General features: G+C 54.9%; 5 protein-coding genes across 5 annotated transcripts; 3 read left to right on the top strand and 2 right to left on the bottom strand.

Annotated features, from left to right (window-relative positions):
* Positions 1-557: 557 nt before the first annotated feature.
* CLAFUR5_11845 (DNA-binding protein HEXBP) lies at positions 558-2,331 on the top strand (the record flags this gene model as incomplete). The annotated part of the gene is made up of 6 exons (XM_047910993.1): positions 558-748; positions 805-1,153; positions 1,209-1,610; positions 1,661-1,796; positions 1,850-2,057; positions 2,109-2,331. 6 exons carry the CDS (start codon positions 558-560, stop codon positions 2,329-2,331), a joined length of 1,509 nt encoding a protein of 502 aa, XP_047766970.1.
* A 502-nt stretch (positions 2,332-2,833) lies between these two features.
* Positions 2,834-3,958, top strand: CLAFUR5_11844 (uncharacterized protein; the record flags this gene model as incomplete). The annotated part of the gene is made up of 1 exon (XM_047910992.1): positions 2,834-3,958. The coding sequence occupies one exon, from the start codon at positions 2,834-2,836 to the stop codon at positions 3,956-3,958; it is 1,125 nt and encodes a 374-aa protein (XP_047766969.1).
* Positions 3,959-4,478: 520 nt separating this feature from the next.
* CLAFUR5_11843 (uncharacterized protein) lies at positions 4,479-5,609 on the top strand (the record flags this gene model as incomplete). Its single annotated transcript, XM_047910991.1, has 1 exon — positions 4,479-5,609. The coding sequence occupies one exon, from the start codon at positions 4,479-4,481 to the stop codon at positions 5,607-5,609; it is 1,131 nt and encodes a 376-aa protein (XP_047766968.1).
* A 546-nt stretch (positions 5,610-6,155) lies between these two features.
* On the bottom strand, positions 6,156-10,721 carry CLAFUR5_11842 (Inhibitory regulator protein BUD2/CLA2; the record flags this gene model as incomplete). The annotated part of the gene is made up of 2 exons (XM_047910990.1): positions 6,156-7,378; positions 7,427-10,721. The coding sequence occupies 2 exons, from the start codon at positions 10,719-10,721 to the stop codon at positions 6,156-6,158; spliced, it is 4,518 nt and encodes a 1,505-aa protein (XP_047766967.1).
* A 2,821-nt stretch (positions 10,722-13,542) lies between these two features.
* On the bottom strand, positions 13,543-14,850 carry CLAFUR5_11841 (uncharacterized protein; the record flags this gene model as incomplete). Its single annotated transcript, XM_047910989.1, has 1 exon — positions 13,543-14,850. The coding sequence occupies one exon, from the start codon at positions 14,848-14,850 to the stop codon at positions 13,543-13,545; it is 1,308 nt and encodes a 435-aa protein (XP_047766966.1).
* Between the last annotated feature and the right edge of the window lie 103 nt (positions 14,851-14,953).

Genomic DNA, 14,953 nt, shown 5'->3' with positions numbered 1-14,953 from the left:
GAGGCGCTTCACTTCACTCCCCTCGAAAGCGTCTCTGCGCGGCGCGATGTGTGAGGCGCCCCTCATCACTTCAGTCACCGCGTGCCTTCCACTTCCAGCACTTTCCTGACGCGGCGCTAACGGGATCTCGCCGCCACCCATGCACATGCGCGCCGCGCTAATTCAGGGTCCTTCAAACAGCACAAACACTTCTTCGCCGCCGACTCTTCCTCTTCCCCTCTTCTCTCCTCACAACACACCACCTTACTTCTGCACCGAGCACCACTGCTCAGTGACAGATCTCCCAGACCGATACCGACACGAACACTCCAGCGCTGTGCAGGCTGTTGGACGTGTTAACAGATGAGACTGCTAGTGAGGTATTTGCTATCATCTCACCTTCAGCTCCGTCGGAAGATCACTGACCGCGCATATTAGACGAACTCCACCTACAGCGACACGGACATCTTCCTCGAACAGTGAGTCGCGCGCCAGTCGCACGCGCACTTTCTTCATCGCTGACATCTTCACAGACTACCACCACCACCTTCAACCACCTTCAACTACCTCACTTCACCATGTCTTGGGACGACACTCCAGCTCCCGCCGGCGACAACTGGCAGGCCGATGGCGGCTCTGGCGGGTTCCAAGCCGACGGCGATGCTGGATTCGGCGGCGGTGACATAGAGGACGGCAATTTGAGCATGCACCACGGCGGCGGTTCTGGTGACGGTGGATGCCGCAACTGTGGTGAAGATGGCCACTTCGCGTAAGTGTCACCTTCACCTCACTTTCTGTTATCTTGTCTGACCCCCTTCTTCATAGACGCGACTGCCCAGAGGAGCCACGCGGCGGCGGCAACTCTGGAGAGGGCTACAACTGCGGCGAGACAGGTCACAACAAGGCTGAGTGCACCAACGAGCGTGTCGAGCGCGAGTTCACTGGCACTTGCCGCGTCTGTGAGCAGGTCGGACACCGCGCTGCTGAATGCCCGGAGAAGCCTCCGACCGTCTGCAAACTCTGCAAGGGTGAGGGCCACATCGCGACGGAGTGCACGATCAACCGTGCAACCAGCATGTTCCAGGCGTTGGGTATCCAGGACATGCCAGCTGAGGAAGCTTGGGCTGCACTCGAGGCTGCCGACAAGGAGAAAGAGATCGAAGACATCAAGAAGGTGAACATCATACCTTTCCCCCTTTTCAGATCATCAGTACTGACATGACATGCAGGCAATCTATTCCTACGCCAAGGCCTTTCCGGAGCTCACCTTCGAAGAGCTGGAGAACACTTTCCGCGATGCGGGCATGAATACCTACCTCATTGCCAAGGAGCAGCCTGTTTCCGACATGCACACCATCGTCAACTTGCAGGGCAAGCAAGAGCTGAGGTACGTCGTCTCGTTCCAGTGGTCCGACAAGCCGCGCCGTGCCAAGTTCGCAGAAGGCTGGCCAGAGTCCAAGGAGGACAATCTCACTCGACTCGCCGAAGCTGGCTTCGTCATGGATGGACTGAAGATGAAGTGCACCAACTGCAACGAGCTCGGTCACTGGTCCAAGTCCTGCGAGCAGGAGAAGAACGAGGCAGCTAAGGTGGCGATCTCCTGTGCCAACTGCAACGAGGAGGGTCACCGCGTAAGCCAGCTCATACCTCCCTCTTCGACATTCACCACTAACATCTTTAGGCTCGTGACTGCACCCAGGAGCGCAAGTCGGGCAAGAAGGGCTGCCGCAACTGTGGTCTGGAGGATCACATCGCCAAGGACTGCACCGAGCCTCGCTCTGCCGAGGGTGTCGAGTGCAAGAACTGCAACGAGATCGGTATGTTGACTATCTTCCTCCAGTCTGCTCCCATCGCTGACATCAATATACAGGCCACTTCTCCCGCGACTGCCCGAGCCGTGAGCCAGATGTCTGCCGCAACTGTGGCGAGGAGGGCCACCGTGCCAAGGAGTGTGAGAAGGAGCGCGTGGTCACTTGCCGCAACTGTGACCAGCAAGGTCACATCTCCAAGGAGTGCCCGGAGCCACGCAACATGGCTAAGGTGCAGTGCCGCAACTGCGACGAGTTCGGTCACACTGGGTAAGTCGTCCACCATTGAAGTACCTTCTTCGTCTTACTGACTCTTTACAGCCGCGAGTGCCCGAAGCCCACCGACTGGTCGCGAGTTGAGTGCAGCAACTGTCACGAGAAGGGACACTCGTACAAGCGCTGCACCAAGCCTGCAGCTGAGGAGGAGGAGGCCGGCGATGGAGGAGGCTGGCAGAACGGTGCTGGCGCTTCTTCTGATGGTGGAGGCGGCGGCTGGGAGGACAACACCGCTGCTCCTGCTCAGAGCTCTGGTGGTGGCTGGTAAATCATCGCTACTGGCTGAGGTCACTCCGGTGAGCCTTGGCGACGACATGAGAAGAGCGTAACGCTCGTGCTTTGGGCTGTGCTTGGAGCTGCATCAAGGAAAGAATGTAGCCATCAGTTCATAGTTGGGAATGAAAATTGTAATGTGTAGAGCATGCTTCCTTCTCATGCCAACTCCTTTCCTCCTCGTCGCCAGACGTTCTGGCGGTGCCACCATATGTCACTGCTTTATGGAAAATACCACCAGCGTGTGTATAGTCTGAGCTCGTTCGGCGACACTCCAATGCAACATGTCGTGGAGATCGCGACCAAGGCTCGGACCAGGAAGACGTTGGCACAAGACCTGGATCAGTTGCCAGGATGATCTTTGATCCATGAAGCCGAGGCAATCTTCAGCAACTCCAAATGACTTGACTTCTGTCAACAAACCTGCATCTTCAAATATGACTTCCTCGTAGCTTCTACCACCCTTTCCTATCTGATACCATCGCTCTGTGAACGCCATGGCCGGCGGTAGCACCTTCGCCTGGGCCCATGCCCTTCGCCTCGACTCGAACAAATCGCCCTTCGACAGCCCAATGGCAGTCACACACAAAGCCTTCCACGGCGTCCAGCCTGTCTCCTACAAGCGCTACAACATCGGCGGGATCCTCACGACTCTCTACGGCCTCGAAGAACTCCCACACCATCCGAGCGAAATTGTGTGTTTCTGGCTACTCCACGGAAGAGGAGACACGCAAGACAGCATGGCTTACACGGCGGCGAGTCTGCTGAACAAACACAACGCCGAGAGGAGGAAGAGGAAGGCCGGAGAAGGGGGAAAGGGGTTGATCTTTGCGTGTTTTGATCAGAGGAATCATGGGAGTCGGATGGTGGATAATTTGAGTAATGTTTCCTGGAAGCAAGGGAATGCTACCCATGGGCCGGATATGTTTAGTTTGTATGTGGGCACGGCGAATGATTTGAGTCTGCTTATTACGAGCTTGGAGCATTTGATTCCGTTTAAGATTAAGGAGCATGTTTGTGGGGGGTTGAGTCTGGGTGGACACGCTACTTGGGTGGTGTTGATGAGGGAGCCGAGGGTTAGGGCGGGGATGGTGGTGGTCGGTTGTCCGGATTATGTTAGATTGATGACCGATCGGGCGATACGGAGTAAGGTGCCTTCGACGATGAGTACGGATCCACCGGGGCTGGAGTTTTTGGGGAGTAGTGATTTCCCGCAGAGTCTGCTTGCGGCGGTGGAGGAGTATGATCCGGCGGGAATTCTGCTGAGTGAGCTGGATGTGTACGGGAAGGATGATCATTTACATGCTCCGTCGGAGAATGAGGTCAAGAGGTTGAGGCCGATTTTGGAGAGGACGCTGCAGGGGAAGAAGATTCTCTGCTTGAGTGGTGGGAAGGATCGATTGGTGCCGCATCAGCAGGGAGAGGTGTTTATGTCGTGGATGAAGCGGGCTATTGATGCTAAGACTGGCTGGGCCAAGGATATGGGTATTGAGCTGGAAGATGTTGTGGATGAGAAGGCTGGACATGAATTCTCGAAGGGAATGATTGAACATGCACAGCGATGGATTTGCGATTACTTGTTGAATGAGGAACGAACCGAGGCGGGACGAAGCAAGCTCTGAGCAGTGACCTTAAGGCCTACATTGCAGGCTACCTATGCCTACCTACCAGAAGCTCTCAAAAGAGGCTGGATAGATGCCCCTACGACAGAATATTATACCCACTAGCATATGCTCGAACGATGCGCTTCGCTCTGGCGATGCCTTGAAGCGCTCTGTCTACTCTGCGCAGATTCTGCGATCTAGCAGATTTGGGGAACTGCTTCGACCCGAGAAAGATGAAGCGCAAATGGAGATGCGAACGTCTCGTAAGCTCCTGTTCGCTTGCCATTACTGAGCCTGAGCAACGCTGTACATCTTTGCCATTGCATATCGCTGTCCACGAGTCTCGCATCAATGTCTGAACACGTTCCACGGCAGACAGAGAACAGTACAGGGGTTATCGGTAGAGTCCCGGCCATTACTACTATGATCTCACAGGAACATCACGCGTCAAGTCCACTGCGCCGTCTCCATCCAGACGAAACTCGCTTCGTTTGCAGCTTCACGTCGTGTGTCTCCTTTCCTTCCACAGACCACAGTCATGACGGCTGCCTCCTCCGCCATGGCAGACCTGCCCAAGGTCGAAACGCCCAGTCGACTACCGGAATCGACAAGATGGCTACACCAACCTGCCACAGCACTCTCAATTCTGAACCGCAACATCCTTCCCTCCCTAGGCCTTCACAACGGACTGAGCGTGATTGCGTACGGCGTGGCACGAAGCACCAATAGAGTTGAGATTAAGGATTACCTATGGGCGACTGGCATGGTAGCCAATGCTTGGTACTCAGCAGTGGGCAGACATGTCATATCATCGGACATCTCGTTCCTGGACTCTCTGTCGAAACTCAGCTTATCGCAAAAAGCACTTCTCGGCGCAGTCACCGCCTGGGGCGGACGACTCACATACCACGTCATCAGCAGAAGCCTCCGACGCGGCAAGGACGACCCGCGCTACGAAGGCGTCAAGAACGAGCCTGGATTCTGGAACAAAGCTTCCCTCCTCTTCGCGCTCGAGGCTGTCTTCCAGACCGTCATCTCGATCCCCTTCACGCTGCCGTTCCGTACCGATCTCCTCTCTGGCTTCTCACAGGCTCCGGCGGAATGGGCGGCGCCGCTACGCTGGATTGCCGCTGGGCTTTTCACAACTGGCCTCGCCCTTGAGACACTAGCAGACTTGCAGATTGATTCGCACAAGAAGAGAGAGACGGCCAAGACGCAACAAGGCGAAGGCGGCGAACTATGCAGAACAGGGGTATGGTCCATCGTCAGACATCCCAACTACCTCGGTGACATCCTCGTCCATGCCGCATTCCCGCTGTGGACGTACGGCTCTGGTTTGTTCCACGTCTCGCATCTGCTTGGCTCTGCCGCGAATTATTTCTTCTTGCGGTGGATCGGCGGCGATCGGGAGAATGAGGCTTCGCAGAGAGAGCGGTATGCTAAAGATGATAAGGATAAGCTGTCACAGCTCGAGCTGTATCAATTGCAGAAGCACAGTGTGTGGCCGTCGATCTTCGAGCTGGGGAACCCATGGACTTGGGTTGTGGCGGTCATTGGTGCTGGAGGTGCTGCTGCGGAGTATGTTTGGGAGTCGAGGCTGATGGATGTGGTTACTGGGGTCAACCCGATTAATCCAGTTGTTGGAGAGACCTTGGCGGCTTTGGAGTAAGGCATTGAACTCGAGATAAGATCTTGTACATTCGTATCGAGATGATGCAGTACGTAGTAGTGTGTATCACTTTGTACAACGTGAAGCCTCGATGCTTTAAGTAGCAAGGTGCCACCCGACCGTCCTCAGTTATGTGCAGCGACATCTGGAGTTTGGAAGCTTTCATCATTTGGAGCGGTTGGGTATCCGAACTACAGTAACAACATGCTCCTCCTTGCGCTATGCTCTGCAACCTAGAACCGACCAAACCACAACAGCTTCGGTAGAGATCTAGTACCGTGCCAAGCCACAGGCATCCATCCATTCATCCATCCCCCATCGCTGCTTCCTCTGGTCTCAACTCAACTCAACGGGATATCGCGCCACAATTCATCTCACAACAAAAACAAAACAAAACAGAAATGCTTCACCCCAGACCGTAGTCAGGAGCACTCCTCGAAAACAAAGAAGACCGATCCTCGCAATGCCGCTTCTTCTCGCTCTTCCTGGCGATTGTCCCACGCAGCACTGTATGCATGCTCATTCATAACAAACCCCAACGGATCATCAAATCATGCCATTCGCCTCCTGCGTGGGCGTCCCGTTTGCGCTTTCATCTTTATGCTTGTTCCTCCGTTTTAGCTTTGGTACAAGGTGAGTCACAGTCGTCTTCTTCTTCTCCTTGTCTTTCTCCTTCACGCGCGCAGCTTCCATTTGCTTTTGAATCTGTACGCGCGCTTGTTCCCTTCGTTCCCGATGTCGCACTTCGCGCTCGTAGCTCGGCAGTGCGGTGGTCTGATTGGTGTGCTCCGTGTCGCTGCTTACTGTGCTGGAGATGTTGCTTTGGCTGGCGCTGGCTGATGCGCCTGGTGAGCCGATGCTTCTGCCTTGCAAGCTCGAGCCCAGACTTGCAGAGCCGGGTCGGAAGGTGTCACGCTTGTCAGATCTTGACACATCCCATGTCATGTTCGAATCGGATGGTCTACCTGGCGCATAGCCTTGTTGATCATCGTCGGTGTCTTCAGATGTTTGGCCTCGGAGTTGTGCGAGAGTTGCCTCGATGGCAGGGTTGGCGTCTTCCGGCAAGATGTTCGGATCGCTGGCGATCTTATCAGCAACAATGTCGAACGGGTCTTTTACGGTGCCGCCAGGACTCTTGGTTTGCGCCTTTTGCAATTGGCTGATGACATCCTCCCACTGGAAGCTGTGAGAACTGTCAGGGCGCTCTGCTCTCTCGGCACGATTCAAGCATTCTTGCGTCCTTGTGTTGAGCTCTTCACAAAGCTGATGGAAGTCCTTGAGATCGCCTTCCGAAGCCTCTATGGCCGCCAAGACATCAAGGTGTGTCTTCCCGGGCAATGCTGCGGAATCGTCCTTGTTTGATAAGGCAGACACTGCTTCTAGCCAAAGGTGGATCAAATCTGCGAATGACCGGGCTTGATCGATAAGATACGGTAGACTCGGAAAGCCTTCACGACTGCTGGGTGGTAGACGCTGCATGATCGTCATCGGTGTGGTGTAGCTCAGATGCTGCTCTGCGGTGACAACGCCAGGAGGATATGTTGGCGATGCAGGCGAATTGGGGCCGAACGATGCGTTGCTTGACAGCGGAGTCGGCACGTGGCAGACATCGTCGATAAAGGACTTGAAGCTCTCGCGATGCTGGATGAGGAATGCGTTCATAGGCTCCATCCAGGGCTCTTTGGTACCAAATGCTGCCATGTTCGCCATTGTCTGCAGGGACTTGGCAATCAAGGTGAACGTTCGCCTCGCCCGTGGCTTGATGTCGTCTGTCAAATTGTGAGTGGGTGCATACGCAGAAGGCACACTTTGCTTACCTTTTAGCAGTCCAAACAGCTTAGGGTTCAGCACTGCTGGACAGAAGAATCGCAGGAACAAGAAGCCCGACACACTGCTGTAGCTGACGCTGCGCAAGAAGTCGCCATATCGATCCTCAGCGCATGCACGAATGTGCCTGAAGATGATTCGTAGCTCCACGGGACAGCGCTGTTTGTTAGCGAGAATGCCTCTCCAAACATCCTGCGTAGCGGTAAGTAGCCGTCCCCAATTCCGATCAACATCCTGTGGCGATTTGACCCGATTGGGGTCTACCTCGCAGTCCAGATCCTTTTCGTTGATCCCTTGTATCTTGGTCGCAAGCGACTCCTCAAGATACTCCTTACCAATGCGCCGCATGTGGGTGTCGAGACTCTTGGTCAGTAATGTGTTGCCACGGAATAAGAGGTTGGCTTCCAGAGTCGCGTTCTTGTTCATGTCGCGCACGATTAGCTCGCGGTCGGTGTGGGCAGCGCCGCTTCCTAGAGGATCATGGCTGTCATTCGAGCCAACTCGTCGGCTGTACCTTAGTTGGGTGATCGGAGTCTCCTTGTGGATGCCATCGATTTCCTCTTCCACCAGCGCCATGATCCAGTCTCCTGCTTTGCCGGCCACCTGATAGATGTTCAGCAGACTGTCGCCCAGTCGTTTCAACTCGCTGGGTATCATTTGTGCAATCTGCAGCGTCAAGCCATTGGAGAACCGGTGTAGAAGCTCACCGAGCGGTCGATAGTCGCGTGCCATGAGTATGATGCCCTCATCAGCTCGGACCTTGATCAGAATCTCGCCCACACGATGTCCATGCATGTTCATGACAGGCCACCACTTTTCAATCTCTTTCTCGGGCTCCAGCTCTTCCATCTGGATCTCCATCTTGCCACACGCGATATCAAAGGCTAGATTCGTGAAGCCACCTTGCTGATCGCCGTAACCGTCTTGCCAAGGCTGACTTCCTTGCTGTTCCCGAAGACTCGCCTGCTCTGCTGGTCGTCGTTTGACCACCACGCTTGCGTTGTTCAGCACTGGTGGAAGGTCCTGAAACTCGAAGTTCTCACCCCAGAGCGGGTTCAGACCATCGTACTTCACAACTGTCTTTCCTCGAGTCTCGTTATCCAGCAGTACCTCCGCATAGTATCCGTGTTTCTCAGAAGTAGCACTTTGCTGCCTGCTGTAACCACCGCTAAAGCTCGATTCGTTGGTTGCGTTCCCGCTGGGTGGCTGCATCTTCGCCTCCACGACTCTCACACTCAGGCTGCGTTCCATCCGGAAGGTGTAAGTCGTGCTCGTGGCTATCATGCTTTCAAGATCGCGATTACCGTTGACATCGCCAGTCTCGCCTGGTTCGGCATCCAATCGTGGCCCATATATCGAAGGCATTGTGAAAGCTCGAAGTAACACGAACCACACTTCATACAGTACGCGACTCTCCAAGCTCAAGAAGATCGGCCTGATGAATCCTGGCTGGCTGACAGTGTGACTTGAAGTGTACTGCGGGTAGATGGCAATGCAAAAGTCGTTGTCGAGCACACTCGAATCGAGCCGTTGAATGGCGCAGCGACTTAGTTGGCTCAATTGCACCACCGACAGCAAGGCGTTGTCCGCATCAGCGTGTAACTTCAGCTCTCCGTTCTCGCGCAGCTGGCCACTGATCATCCGCCATCGCCGCGCACCAACGCTTTGCATACGATTCGTGCTTGGCCTCGAGGAAGGTTGGCCAACAGTTGATGCGCTGGCATTGCTGTAGCCCACGTTCGTGTCCCAATAGATCATCTTTCCAATTTTGATCACTGGATTCTCCTTAGGTAGCGCACCTATCACGGACTTGCGGCGATCCGTTTTCTGTGTCCGGTCAAGCGAGGGGCGTTCATGGCTGCTCCTCTCAGAAGGAGTTGCGTTGCTCACTGAGGCTCGTCGTCCGGAGTTTTCCGCAATGGTCGATGATTTTGAGCCCATCTCGGAATCTGGTCGTTTCTCATTGCTGGATGCTGATGAGGTGTCGCGGGGTGTCCAATGCAGGAGCGCTGCGAACCAGGCATCAAAGTCGGATTGTGTTTGCAGTTTGATGTGTATTTCATCCGTCTTCTCGGCAAAGCTGACTTCCAGATAGGGAACGTCATTGTCCAGATTTGATCGCACCTTGCTGCCACGTAAATCCGATATCAAGCTCTTGTGCGAGCCGTCGCTTCTCGATTCGTACATCAAGCTCCCACTTTCTTCTTGGATGTAACAGTAGCTCTGAGACCAGGGGTTCCCATGTCCACGACGAAACACAACATTGCCGCTCATCCTGCCATTCAAAGTCTTCATGAGATGCAAGATGCGCCTAGCGTTTGCACTTGGTAAAGCAGAAGTTATCGAGTCAACGGTGCTAGTCGATATGGGCGATATTGATCTGTGCCCAGCGTCAGGTGAGTTCACTGGCGAGCCCAGCGAAGATACCGACGGTGCTGAAGGCAATTCCGTGGAGACAGGCATTGATGCCAAAAATTCTGCACCGCCTTGGTTTACGGGTGACGATGGCGTATGCACGCTGCCGACACGATTCCTGCTCACGGACAGCAGTGCAGTAGGAGACTGTTCCCTCCTCGTCCGACTCTCAAGCGTCTGAGTTCGCGGGCGGCCCGCGCCATCGTTGTCATTCATGTAGCCGTGGCTTCTCTGCTGTCCATTGCTCTTGCTCTCACTGCGACCGAGGAAGGACGAATTTGAGAGATTGACACTGCCGTTCCTGCTCGTTGGCGGGCTGCTCGCTTGCGATGCCCACGCCGAGTGATTTCGATGTCGGTCCTTGGAAGCTCTCTTGCTCCTGCTGCTCGGACTGTCCTTGGCTGCTGCCGCTCCACCCACAATGGTCGTAGTCGTGTGCGGAATGAAAACGCGCTCGAAATTCATGGTCGTGCTCTCGGGCAGATTATTGTGTTCCATTCCCAAGCCGGTCTGTTGGTCGTCGGGTGTTACCGTGCGAATGGTGGCGGCGCTGGCTGTCGTACTACCTTGGCGCAGGGGCATTGAAGGACGTCGCTCGACGGCCCTGTGCCTCGAGGATGCGTCGGCGGAATGCTGTTGTGGCTGCTGGTGCGGTGGTATGGCCGTCCGCTGTTCCTGCGACAGCCACTCATCATACAGCGTCGGCTCCTTTCGTGACTTGTCGTGCGTCCATCTGTGTTGCCGCCGATTCTCCTTCTCCTTGAGCATGGCATCGCTCTGCTGCGCCTGCGACTGCGTCTGCCACACGTCAGAGCGCCGCCGCTGCGACCCAGCGCTCATGTTTGCTGCGTCTCGAGGCACCGCTTGCATCCACTTTCACGCTGCACACTCTCCCGCGCTCCGTTTGGTGGCACCCTCAATCTCGAGCCCTCAGACCGCGATCCTCGATCCTCGATGGGGTGCTGTGTGCCGGCTGAAACCGGCCAATGTGGTCGGGCTATGTCGTCGAAGGCTCGACTGCGGCGCATGTCGCAGGGCGCTGCTGAGCGGCCGTGGCTAGATGTGAGCGCGTGAGGGCCTCAGCGCATGGGTGGTCCTGGCAGAGAGCCAGAGCAGTGGGTGCAAATAGAGAGACAACGGGCAGAGCTCCACCACCGTGCTGAAAAGGCTGCACACACAATGCCTCTCGAGCAATAGCACAAGCAATCATGTGCCGTCTCCGCAGTGAGACGCAGACCAGTGCAGACGGCGTCAGCTCAGATCAGGTACATGTACCAGTCGGGTAGTAGCTCTTTCAGACGAGCGCACGTGCCGAACGATGAATGTGATGATGGCACGGACTGCAGCCAGCTCAGCCAAGATATGAGCAGAAGATCACGAAGCTGCTGGCCACGGCTGATGTCTCAATTGCCCTCACCGCGGTCGGGCTGCAGCACGGTGGTATGATAGTAGCTCCAGTGGCTCCAGAGATGTGGCGCGCCCCCCGCCTGGCGCCCTACTCTTTCGCTGAGCACGGCTACTTGGCCCTGCCCACGACGATTCAAGACACCGTGGCACCCTTGGGCGGGCCGCTACGAAGGATCGACAGGCGCAAGCGAATGACAAGAACGTCGAACGGTCGAACTTCGAACGCACTTCTTTCCTACCGCCCCAGCCCCAGCAACGCAACACGCCTTCCCCGTGCGCTTCAGCGATCCCGAAGCAAATCTCGGTTCGAACAGGCGCCATCGGCAGTGGCGTCGGGCTCAGCTTCATCATTCTTACGCATACCACATCGTAGAACTGCTGGCCGCCTCGCAGAGGACGTAGCGAAACCCGCACTAGTCGACCCCCCTGCGAAACAGAAACACTTCCCGTCCCTCACCCAAGAACAACGCAGCAGCCGCGCACAGTCGTCGGTGAGCTGCATGCGAGCCCAACGTAGCCAGCGCGTCGGAAAGGATGGCAAAGCAAAAGTGGGAGCCCGTCTCTGCTTACAGGAAATCTCATCGACGACATGACAAGACACACCTCCACTAAGGTTCAGGAACCGCATCTCGAGCCAGGAACACCGCCCAAACTGACTCGGCGAACCGTGGTACGGCGTGGGATGTGTGCTTGTTTCAGCAACGCAGCTCCCAAACCATACAGCTTCGTTAAGTTTCACGGCTCATATGACATCAGCAGCACCAAGTAGTCTTTCTGCTGATCTCAATGTATATTGGCATGTCTCCTGCCATGTGGCTATTACATTTGTCAACCAATGGTTGTGCACAAGTCTGGAGCGCACAGTATTACTATACTAACACATGTTACTGACATTGCAGTAGCACAGTTTGAGAAGCCTTGCATCGCGGCCGCATAGCACCTACCTCGCATGCATGTCGATCTCAATGTCACCTTGCATCTATACCACTCTGCTGGTACTCAGACCTGCAGTAGCATCGCGTGCATCGCTGTATGTCTGTGATGAGCAGTATTGGAATGGCCATCAATGCGTTCATCTTACTGTACAGCTTCCAACTTATCTTCTGACAACATCTCGATCCTGTTACATACACATGAACACCGCTCGGATCCTGCCAACTCGGGACCAAACCGCCGTCATCCGGAGGATTCTCAATATCCTACCATGGTACAGAAGTGCCCTGAAGGCGTTCCGAGAAACACGATACTCACAGACATTCACATGCGACATCGTCGATCGATTTACTCCACGCATTTGACCCCTCTCAATCTCAAGCTTGGTCTATCGTGATGGCATGATGATCTATCTGTCTGCTTCGGTACCACATTGACCTCCGCAGACAGAGGACTAAAAGTCCTCATTTCGTGCCGAGCATGAACATCCACATCACATGTACGTCGAGTTTTGTCGACGTGCTCCGAGGGCTCCTGACAAAAGAAGTGGCCACCGTGCTTCGAAGTGCGATAGTTATCAGAGCCTCTACAAAACGCTCCGAGCACCGTCGACCTACGTAACGTTATAGAGAGATACGCGTCGTGCGACGCTTCCGCTTCGACGTTCACAGCAGCCGCTACGCCGCGGTAGAATCGTCGTTGTTAACAAAAGATACATCTACAGTCATGCAAGCGGCCACCTCTTTTGTCAGGAGCCCTTGCTCCCTCGTTCGCAATAGTGCAGTAGTGCTGCTCGGCGGTGATAAATATCAAATACATCGCGATTCGACATAGATAAGCCTACTAGTATGATGAACAGCAAGGATAGCGCTTGAAGACCGGAGGACTCTCGCATCTCGCTTGCAATCAAGCAATCATCATGATCTCTCTCCACACGATGAACGAGCATCTTCACATGAAACACAATCCCCGATAACAGACAGTGAATGCTCCGCACGATAGTAGTATTCGGATCTTCCAAATTCCCACAAGATAGCATCTACTCAGCAATATCTCCACCAACCCGCCGTCATCACTTCGTTCCAATCGCAAACGACCCTCTCGTCAGGGTTCAAGATTCCAACATAGATAAGCATTTCCATACAGATTCCAGGTATATCCTAGCATAAGATAAATTCACAGCCTCGCACAGGCCCAGCAGATAGCATAGCACCGAGGAACCAGACAGAAATAACATCTCACTCGCATCAAACGAAACAGCAAATAACGGCACCTGTCTCCCCAAACATGTTCTGACCAGCAGCAATGAAAGCTCAGATGGAGCACAGCTCATCTTCCAGTCCATGTTGTCTTATTCTTGGGTGTTCGTTCGGCTTCTGGGTGGGTCCCGAACCGAGAAGTGTTCGTCGCTCACGGGACTCATGCCGGCGCTCCTCACGCCAGATAGATCGCCGCTGGCAGTCTTCCGCAGAGCTTGTCGCATCGTCTCAATGGTGAGTTCTCCATGCTGAGATCCGGGACTGCCAAGGCCAATACTGCGGGCAGGAGACTGTTCGGGATTCGACACGCCGCCAACTGCGTTAATATTGACTCCTGGAGGCGGCGTGGCCAGGCCGCCGCTCAGGCTGTGACTGTGAGTTGAAGTTGGAGAGCGTGGTGATCGTAAGGGTGATGCTGCGCGTTCTCCAATTGAGGTTGGTGGTAAGGCGTTTGCGATGTGCAAGCTATCTCTGCTCCCTATCTCACCCAGGGAGGAGTGCGCCATCTGCTGATGCTCGCTTTGAACGATATCTTTGAACGAGATGAAGCTCAGTCTGCGAACATCGTTAGGATCTAGCTGACCATAGCTGCTTGCGCCGTCATCCTCGAGACTAGGCACAATTCCCGATGCGTGCATGCTTGAAGCTGGCTCGGAATCCTGTGACTGTTCATGTCGAAGCGAAGGTAGTGTAGGCGAGTTGAGCTGGGTCAAATCGGCATGGCTTGCCGAACCTTCCAAGACACTCGAAGCGGGCAAGTGTGTGGAAGAAGTTACGATTTCGACTTCATCAGGGTTGAGCTGATCGTTTGTGATAGCTTGCGCCGATGCTTCTAATGCTGGTGGGATCTGATCTTCGGTGATGACATGCGCTGGAATGTGTGCAGGGTCTAATTCACCTCCGAGACCTGACATTGGTATAGGCTCCTGGACGTTTCGCTCGAATATCTCGGAAGATGCGGGGCTGTGTAACCTGGGCGAGCTGGAGCGGAGACGCGAGGGTGATTGCGCCGCTATCGTCTGCTGATAAGGATGTCTTGCCGGCGACAATGGTATGGATTGCGACGTTGACTTGAGATCAGGAGGCTGTTGCGACTTTAGAGGCGATGGAGGCCTGACCGCAGCCTGCGACTGAGGCAGCACTGCTGCAACGGGTTGTGCCTCCATGGCCGGCTTCTTGCTGTCTTTCTTCTTGCCCAAGCCAAACAAGCTCCTCTTTCCTGCTTTCGCGTCTTTCTCCTCGCTATGCACGTCTGCAGATGCTGACGCTGTTGGTCCCGCTTGGCGTAGGTCCTGGCGTTGATGCTCCGTGATGAGCGGGGTGCTCGAGTTGTGCGGCGAGATGGGCCGCGTTGTTGCAAGAGAGGCAGCTGAATCTTTCGGATTGGCTTGCGGCGGCATTACCGGATCGTTTTGTGCAGCATGTCACGGAGAGTTTGTGCTTGCTACTTGGTGATGGCGCAGCGCAATGCGACTATGCTCAGATGGGGATCCTGGGGCTCGT

Source organism: Fulvia fulva, chromosome 10 (assembly GCF_020509005.1).
Source record: "Fulvia fulva chromosome 10, complete sequence".
Classification (NCBI taxonomy): Eukaryota; Fungi; Ascomycota; class Dothideomycetes; order Mycosphaerellales; family Mycosphaerellaceae; genus Fulvia; species Fulvia fulva.
The sequence above is the reverse complement of the archived record's forward strand: the minus strand, read 5'-3'. Positions and strand labels throughout refer to the sequence as shown.